Source organism: Bidens hawaiensis, unplaced genomic scaffold (genome assembly GCF_021521415.1).
Source record: "Bidens hawaiensis isolate Kalapana, Puna unplaced genomic scaffold, B.hawaiensis_p1.1 tig00007139_1, whole genome shotgun sequence".
NCBI classification, from domain to species: Eukaryota; Viridiplantae; Streptophyta; class Magnoliopsida; order Asterales; family Asteraceae; genus Bidens; species Bidens hawaiensis.
In genome coordinates this window covers 326,008-336,156 of record NW_027491492.1, presented here as the reverse complement: position 1 = coordinate 336,156, position 10,149 = coordinate 326,008, and the positions used below count along the sequence as shown (strand labels likewise).

The 10,149-nt window shown below is 34.5% G+C and overlaps 1 protein-coding gene across 1 annotated transcript; it reads left to right on the top strand.

The window, feature by feature from the left end:
* The first annotated feature begins 7,108 nt into the window (after positions 1 to 7,108).
* LOC143634686 (protein SLENDER RICE1-LIKE 1-like) lies at positions 7,109 to 9,223 on the top strand. The gene has a single exon (XM_077102701.1). It carries the CDS (start codon positions 7,377 to 7,379, stop codon positions 9,012 to 9,014), a length of 1,638 nt encoding a protein of 545 aa, XP_076958816.1. The 5' UTR covers positions 7,109 to 7,376; the 3' UTR covers positions 9,015 to 9,223.
* Positions 9,224 to 10,149: the final 926 nt, after the last annotated feature.

The following is a 10,149-nucleotide window of genomic DNA, read 5'->3' as shown; positions in this document are numbered from 1 at the left end:
AAATCGTAAATCAAAATATATTATTTCTAATTATTTTTTATCTATAGTTTAATACAAATTTTATTAAAAGAAAATAATGAAATTCAATTTAGGTAAATTTTGTTGAATACAACTTAATCTTTTACAAAATGAATATCAAAATATAATTAAACTTAAACACAACAAGATATCACATTTTAAAATTTTTAAATGTCAAATATTAAAACTCCAAATTAAAAAGGTAAATAGAAAAATAAACATTACATCAAAATTTTAAAAGTGCAAATGTTTTTTCTAAAGATGGAAATAGTAGTTCCCTTAAACTTTTAAACTTGTCAAAGTAAACAAAAGGTGCCTTAACTAATATTAGTATATTAAAGTTTCAAAACTTTTTTAAAATATAATTGTGAAAAATTAAAATCAATTTTGAATATGTACAATAAGATATGACACAAATTAAACTGTACAATATTTTTTTTATCAAATGTTCACCAGGATATTGTAGTAGTAATCGCCAGACACTAGTCGGTCAATATGGTGAAGACAATCGATTAATCAGAATTCATCAACGTTTAATTATGATTTTAACAACCTTTCACCAGGGTGACAAATCATTATTTTATTCACAAGTATATGCAAACTTAAAAACTTTGATATACACATAAACAAAATAACATGATATTTTTTTGTATTAATAAGAGAGTGTGTTAGGTTTTCATGATATTTACAAATTTAAAAATATTGGCTAAAATACATGAATCTCATACACTGAAATTTTATTTAGTTTTAGAATTCAAAATTCTTTAAAAATCTCTCATGCAAACAACCTTTTACAGTTATTTTACTTTAAATATAGATTATTCAAAAAAAATGCTTTAAATATAATAATTTGATACATAAATTTTGCAGTTTGATTGATGATTTTAAGGCAATTAATATTGGTAAAAAGTCATTTTCTGATAACGAGATTATGGGTTTTTAATTGTAACGTATCCATCAATCATGTCCCAATCGTATGATTCATGCATTTTTTCTGTTTTCTATTTCATTTTACCCATTTACCAAAAACTGTAACCTTCGAGCTAGGTTGGCTAAAACCTATTAATTTTTTTTTTATTTTATAGTGTTATCCTAATACCTAAGTGGCTAAGTAAGTCTTTATGAGACAAAATGTTAACCGTTTATACTGATTTTGACGTTCTAGTCCGGACTCACCTATTAACACCATCGAAGAGGAAGCACGTCACCATAGGAAAAACTTCATTGAGTTAGATTTCAAATATAAGAATTTAAGAATTTCAAGTCATGAAAATCATCCTCGGGCCATTGAAGTAGATGGATAACCGCAAACCTATTTTAAGTTTTAAAAGTGAATCCGCCTAACTTACACAAATATATATTTATACACAAAAGTGGAAGTTGCACAAAAATTAAATATACACTGATTAAAGATGTAAAGGTTGTGCATATATGTATAGATCCACATCTGGTCTGCTTGATATAAAATCAATTTTAATTATAGTACTCATAGAATTGCAATAAGAATATGTGTTGTGGAAGATTATGGGGGCATCACCCATGGCCATATCAGCATCTTCTGGGGTCAAAGGAAGCCAAACACCGTTATGCTGGGGCATCAGAAAAGGGGGGGGGGGGGGGGTGACGGGTGCTAAAAAGGTGAAGAAGTTGAGACTAATAAAAAGAAACCTCATGTCCATGTTTGAAACCCCTATGGCCTTACAACACTTAGTCTAAATAGTAATTAAGTAGATGGAGTGAATGAGTGAATTAGATAATTAGATTGTTACGCTATCTTGGACTGTTTGCCATACACATCCCCGCAAACTTGTGGGCAGTGGCTACCGCCGTGCAAAACTACGTCGCATTCGCAAATCTTGATCCAATGCTTGGAGCGGGTGCCTAGAGTAAGGTCTTATCATTGGCGAAGTATACTAAGGGCCCGGGATGCCCCTGACCCACCTGTTTTTTACGCAGTAATGCAAATTTACCCGTTTTTCATCCAAACTTTTTATATGTAGTTTAAATTTAGCAATTTTCGATCGAAAATTTAGTAATAATCTTTGTGGTATTTAAGACCAAATAACGTATTTGCGGTTAATTAATTTTATGATATAAAATAGTAATTCTTTCATTTTGAATATAATTATTTGGATGAAGGCATCTTTTTTGTTCTTGGAGAGGGTGTCATCTCACTTATCAATGTTGATGATCACAAATTCCATACATCAAAAACTGATTTAAATTTTTTCTTATCACTCGGCAATTGTGACATTTTTAACAAATTAAGTTGGTAAAAAACTAAGTTATCAATAAAATAAATTTTAATGATACTAAAAATAATAACAATAAATTTTATAGATTTTTTTATAGGCCGATAATTTTTTTGTATAGGTAATTTTGTGGATATATTTGCTAATTTATCTAATATTTGATTCTCATTTTTATAACATATCATAAGCAAGATAACAAAATAAATAAATATAAACAAAAGAGAAAGTTGTAAATTATTATTATTATTATTATTATTATTATTATTATCAACAAGTAACTTTTGGTTTTGAACTACTATTCAATTTATTGTTTCTTATTGCAAATTAAGGTGGTTGTTTTCTAGATTGCTGTCAATTGGGCACATGTTTAAATTACGATAAAACTAGTTAATTAAAAAGTGTGATATGTGATTTTCTATTATTTTAATGTACTGGAATTAGTAGGCAAGACTCCATTTTCCCTTATTGGTATATGAAACTTGAAATTGTCTTATAGACATGACATATAAAGTAATTAAATAAATCGTATTCATGTATAATACTTGTGATAAGCAAGTTGTTTCTAACATGTTAATACATGAATTGACAGCTTTCTTACTCTTCCTATTGGGGCAATGCCATGAGATACATTTATAGTATCGTCTCCTCTAATACACATATAACATATCGTGTTACATATTTTGTATATTGTGCTTGTAACTTAAAAAAAAAGATAATTACGTTGTTTAAGTCAATTGCTTTCGTAACGCTAAGATATAAATTTTATTAAAAACAAAGTGATACTATGAATAAACACTTTCAAGTGTTACAAACTATACCATGTGTCGTTACTATACTTGATGAACCGAAGTGATAGCCACCAAACAACATAGGTATCAGTGCCACAATTATCGGGTAATACATCGCTATTCATTTCCATATTTTTCAATCGATGTGAAGCACGTGCCGATCTTCTTTACAACATAGGTACTGGCGTCGGTATTATCACGACTGGTATTGAGTATCCGCTTATATAGTTTTTGATCGGTTTAAAACTCTACCACAATGCACATGTACATTTACTGGCCATTCTTTAAAAACGAAATTCAGTTGGTTAAATAAGTCATTGTGGTCCGTCAACATGATTTTAACGTATGAAGACGTAATTTAATGCATTCAAAAGTTGACTATAGAAAGTTGCTATATAAAATGTGACATAGTAAAAAGGTTAATAAAAATGTGACATAAATATAAGCTAAAAAGCTTTAAAAAGTGTGACATAATTATTACTGTTAGTCTATTAGATTTTGACTCGTATAATAGTTTTTTTCCTTTTTTTATGTCTTAATACTTTTGGACATTAACGTAGGATCCTCATTTCTAAACACTCATGTTTAAATTTCAAAACACTCATGTTTAAAGCCTTCGAATTTGTCAGTAGACCTCCAGTTATAGAATAGTTCAATGAGTCATTTATTAGTAGTTTTCATTTTTATTTGATTAAATGATTTTGTATATATACTTATAAAGTTCATGTTTGCACTGGTTATTTTCATTATACGTGATGTTTTTAAAATAAGTGTTTGTTTGGTTGTCTTTTAATAATATCATTAAAAGTCTGTATTTGAATTGGACGGTGGTAGAATATGTTTGATTACACCTCTTAATGACCCATGTAGCTTCTTAATAGTAAGGTTTCATAAACTAACTAAATGATTCAGAGACTAACTCTTAATCCGTCAGATTTTTTATTGATTCAACGCAAAATTACCAAACAACCGCTAAACTTACTTGCCTATTACTGACTATGACTAAAAAATATATAATGCAAAATATAAGATGTTAAATATCCGTTATCATGAGAAACCTTTAACCAAGAAAATCTTAAACGTACAAAACAACAAAAATATAACAAGAAGATTGAACCAATACATCATGTTACAAGCTTCAAGTTTTCAATCAACTACTACACGTTACGCGAGATCTCACATTGTAACCTTAGTAATGTTATAAGTTAACTCCACGATTTGTGAATATTACTTGTAAACGACTTAGGTTTGCTAACATTACTTAGAACTCTTCTAAGTACCATAACCCTCTATATCGTTAGCCTTATTATTTGCTCGAAACAACTCGTAAGTTGCCTATGAATGGGAGGGATGTTCACGAACTTTAAACTTAAAAACTTCTTTTATTCAATTATTTATATAACAACTCAAACTAAGGCACACAACGTGGATGAAAAATAGAGTCGGATGGGGACACGGGCGGCCCAACCATTTAAGAGGCCTAAAGCGAAAACAAAGTTTGAGGCCCTTACCAAAATATAGAGCTAGAGATTATAACATTTATTTTTAAAATTCACTAAGCAATTGCAATGTTTCGTATATAAACTACAATATTTTTAGTTCTATATATATTACAAGTTTAAGGCATATATATATACCTGAAAATGGTTTTGGAAAAAACCGGAAAAAAGTTAGAAACAAATAGATAAAAAGGTGACCATGAAGTAACTAGTTAAAAAAAGAATATTTGGAGTAAAAAAGTGACCATAAAGTAACTAATTAAAAAAATTTATATTTGGAGTGTGGATCGAACCAGCGTCGATTAGATTTTGAAGGTGGAATGGAACAATGGAAACACATGACTACCCACTGCGCCAACTACAGTTTTATTTTCTTCACCAATTATCTATAATAAATATCCGATTTTTATATATATATATATAAGTACACAAATTCGTTTAACGGAGACCCTAGTTTTTTGGAGGCCTCAAGCCCTAGCCTTACCTAGTAATACTATAGGGCCGGCCCTGGATGGGGAATGTAGGGATGCACATAGTTGATGGATTTGGTTTAAAGCTTAAACCGAACCAAGAGCCAAAATGAAGGTTTTTTAGCTTTTAAAAACCATTCATTTTTTGGTTGGGTTTTGGTCGTTTCTTTCTGGTTTTGTCGTTCGGTCTTGAAAAACTTTAAATGAAAAAAAAATTGATTATTATATTTTTGGCTAAAATATATGGGTTAAACTATATATTAATCAATTATTAATTACTTAACATTATCTATTATCCATTATCTAATAATAATATTTAAGAACTTTGGTTCCGCAAAGTCCATATTGGGTCACTTTACGACACCAAATTAGTCGTAGGAATTTTTTGTTTTATTTTTAGTTATTCTATCGTAACGAACGTCAGAACAATCGATCAAATGTCAATTTTGGTTGTTTTTATATATTTTAGTTTATGCACCATAGAAAATTTAATGTAAATCGACCGAATTTACGTAGACTTAAATACCTGTTTTGTTTTAGTCATGGTACCGTAACTAACACAAAGAAAATCAACCAAATGTCAATTTGTTTTTATTTTCTTTTTCTTTTGTTTTAGTTCTGGTACTGTAACAAACATAACATTAATCGATTAAATTTGTGTAGACTCAGGACCTCAATGACTGGGATCGACAACGTTTATGTTTTACTAACGCATGAGTTTTACTAAAAACTGACCGACATGATCCTGTTGGGCTACCTCAATTTTTATAATTTTTTGTTTTATATTTTGTTTTAGTTCCGTTATCATAACAAACATAACTAAAACCCACCGAATTTGCATCGACTTACCACCTTATCACCCGGGACCGACAACGCTTTGGTTACCACCACCCGGGTTAGACCAACCTGCTTCAGTATAACGCGCCAGGCAAAACCTTAGTTTAAAATAAAATAAAAACCTATGATAATTCGGTTTAATTGGTTTTAGTGATATGCAAAATCGAATTCTAATAAAATGTTTAGTTTTACATAAACATAAAACCAAACTATCATTTTTTGCTTTTATTTTTTTTAGGTTTTAAACTATCAAGATATGAGATATGAGATAAGATGATACCATTCCAAGGTGTTGGAGTATTTATAGCCGAAGGTAGGTTTCCAAGCAGGTACAGCCGGCTGAATAGTGTTCCTGTTCTGCCAACTGTGGGCTACGCACATGCCATGCTGGTGGTTGGTGGGTAGGCAGCGGCTGATAATGACCAGGCCGGCTGTGTACTATTCCTGTTCCACCAACTGCAGGCTATGCACGTCCTCCGACAGGTTGGTGAGTAGGCAGCGGCTAATAGTGACATACAGTACAAGAGCGTGCTGCTCGTCATACTGTTGTCAGTGAGCTGTCGTATCTTTGGTCAGATCTTTTGTCCATACCTCGTCAGGTACAGTACAAAAGATCCTCCAGTATCTTACGGACTGGCTCATTTGTGTGGGAGTTTTCCCGGCTTTGTGCGGGAGTGTTCCCGGCTTGCTCACTCCTTCTTCAGGTGACATTACTGAATTATTTAAGAGTTAAGTGCCTTGTGCGTGTAGCCTTGCTGCGCGGGTAGCCTTCCCTGATGGCTTGTATCCGCAGCTGCGGGAACAGGCGGGGTACTTCACCATTGGGAGGCTTTTCCTGCGGGAACAGCTTGCGTACTGCGCGTAAGGACGTCACGTCTCTGAGCATGGTGGGTCCTGCGGATCCAGTTGGTTTCTGCGCAGACGTCCCTCTTCAAGGAGTTCTGCGAGTTTAGCCTTTGCGCAGACGTCCCTGTTGAAGGTGAGTCTTGCGGGTTCAACTACGCAGGCTTCCCTCTTTGAGGTGAGTCTTGCGGGTTCAACTGGGCTCTGCTGGGACCTACCTATTCATTAAGTTTTTTTTTTTTTTTTAAATTCAAGCAAATCCGTAGGTTCCATCGCGATTTGAAGAAGGAAAGAAGGGACTCGTTTTAAATCATAAAGGAAATATTGAAAATATTGGAAACTGATTAAAAAAAATATATATTATAATAATAATTATTTTTATTATTATATTATCTTTGCCACATAAACAATTTAGAAAGTATCGAAACACAAATTTTATTATATTATATTTAATTTTTTAAAAAGAAGATAGCCTTCACATGGAGCCTCTATCATATGTGAAGTGACCCTTCTCTCTCTCACTCCCACGGTCCCCCTGTGCTCACCGTTTCTGCCACCCATCACTCTCTCTCCCACAATAGTATTATTATTATTATTATTATTCAAACCTCAAATTCAATACCAACACCAACACCAACACCTTCTTCAGATTCACAAACACACAATAACATGACTCCTTACGACTCTTCCATCTCCGGCACCTCTTCTTCGTCCGCATGTTCCAGCTCGACTAAGACACCTGACCAAATGGACCACCTTCTAGCCGGCGCCGGCTACAAGGTCCGGTCCAACGATCTCACCCAGGTGGCTCAGCGCCTAGAACACTTGGAAGCTGTCATGGTGAAATCTTCACCGACAGATATCAGTGAGGTTGTAAATGAATCCGTTCATTACAACCCAACTGATCTTGCGTCCTGGGTGGACTCTTTACTCACCGAATTAAACACCGGTGGGCCCACGGATACGAACGTGTGTGTTAATAACACTCACACGCACGTACCCATGGAATTGGGGGATATTAATATTAATATGAATAATATTAACATTAATATGAATGTGTATGGTAACAACATGGATAATACCAACTATGTGCTGCAAGGCGAATATCCTCTTCAAACGACGCCGTTAGAGGAAGATGTTAGTATCCGATTAGTACACGTGTTAATGACGTGTGCTGAGGCGGTACAACGTGATGATTTAGCATTAGCTAGTTTGTTAATTGATGATCTACAAGGTTTACTCGGGCGAGTAAACAGCGGGTGCGGCATCGGAAAAGTGGGAAGCTTTTTCGTTGACGCGCTCAGTCGGCGCGTGGTTAACGCGAACGTGAGCAGCGCTGTTCTTGTTAACCAGGCGCCGCAAGTGGATTTATCCGCCTATGAGAACGAGATTTTGTACCATCATTTCTACGAAGCGTGTCCGTACTTAAAGTTCGCGCATTTCACGGCGAATCAAGCGATTTTAGAAGCGTTCGAAGGGCACGATTGCGTCCACGTCATAGATTTTAATTTAATGCAAGGGTTACAATGGCCGGCTTTGATACAAGCCTTGGCGTTGCGGCCCGGTGGGCCGCCGCTACTAAGGCTTACGGGTATTGGTCCGCCGTCTTTAGACGGACGGGACTCGTTACGTGAGATTGGGCTTAAGTTAGCGGAATTGGCCCGATCGGTTAATGTGCGTTTTGCGTTTAGGGGTGTGGCCGCTTCGCGGCTAGACGATGTGAAGCCGTGGATGTTGCAAGTTAGTCCGAAAGAAGTTGTGGCGGTTAATTCGATAATGCAGCTACATAAGCTGCTTGGACCAGGTGGCCCTCGTGGGCCGCCTGTTGATTTGGTCCTTGATTGGATTCGGGATTTGAATCCCAGAATTCTGATGGTTGTGGAACAGGAGTCGAACCACAACCAGCCAGAATTCTTGGACCGATTCACTGAATCCCTGTACTACTACTCGACAATGTTTGACTCATTGGACGCATGCACGGCCCAACCCGAAAAAACTTTAGCCGAGCTATACATCCAAAGGGAAATATGCAATGTGGTATGTTGTGAAGGGTCGGCTCGTGTTGAAAGGCACGAACCGTTGGTTAGATGGAGGGACCGATTGACTAATGCCGGGTTCACGCCTTTGCACTTAGGGTCCAACGCGTTCAAGCAAGCGCGTATGTTGTTGACTTTGTTTTCCGCGGAGGGTTATTGTGTAGAAGAAAATGAAGGATGTATATCCTTAGGATGGCATAGTCGGCCCCTTATTGCCGCCTCGGCTTGGCAAGCGATTCCAAAACCGAGCCCGACAACAACGGGTAGATAAGCCATCCTTGATAATGTAATAATGTGGGCATCTCTGAAATTGAAACTTGTGAAAATTTAATTTTTCCTTGTTTTAAATTTAATTTCGTTGATCCTGATTTAGGTTTGAAGTTAATTTATATAACTTAATTTATATCGGTTAAATGTTAAATATTTATTTTGTTCATTACCAATAATTTATTGAATGATGTGCCGAATCATATGTCACGCTTTTAAGGAGACTATTATTTAATTTATTTCATTACTCTATTTTTTCAAGGGATATAATATTAATTCATATGAATGTGAAATTAACACATTTGTTAATGTTGTTAGTAAAAACTAAAAGGGACTAATTCTGTTATGTGTGGCAAGTTTGTAATTTCTTATATCATTTTTTTACAGCAAAGTTTCAATACTCTTAATATTCTTGAAACTTTTTATATTTAGACATCCTTTGCCTAATAAAATGTGTAATACAAGTATATGAATATCTATTTATATGGTTAATTCATATGTTAATTTATGTCATGTTAAAAACGGTTGCGTATTTGTACATTTTGTGGTTGCTAGCTTGAGTCATATTGTTAAAGATTTTACCATCCTATTAAATAATATCGGGTCAAATGCGCATGGAGATCATATGCGGGATCTCTATGTTTTCGCTAGATCAATCATACATTTTTATAAGGGATTTTCTACGGATACCCATTTCTTCTAAATAACCCCCTATATGCTCACCCCGTATAAGGCTATGCAGGGACTCCATACGCCTTGTATACCTCTATACGAGGCGTATAGGAGGGGGGGGGGGGGGGTTTCTATGTGTTCCTACTAAGACCCTTTTATAATCAAGATCTTAATAAGCATGACTTGACATAGATATAGGTTGTCTGATAAAAAAAATTTCTTTTCATATAATTATTTGAATTTTTTAAAGAATTTGAAAAAAAATATAAATAATGTGTTATATAGTTGATTTTATGATGTAATAGTGGGTGAAGCAGACTTGTGCGAGTATGACTTCATACCCAATTCGTCAAATACACATTTATTGAATAGTATATTGTTTTACAATTTGGCCTAAAGGTACAGGATCGAATATCTAATAAGGCTTGCGTCATACCTAAGTTTAAAAGTAAAATTGGATCATACTA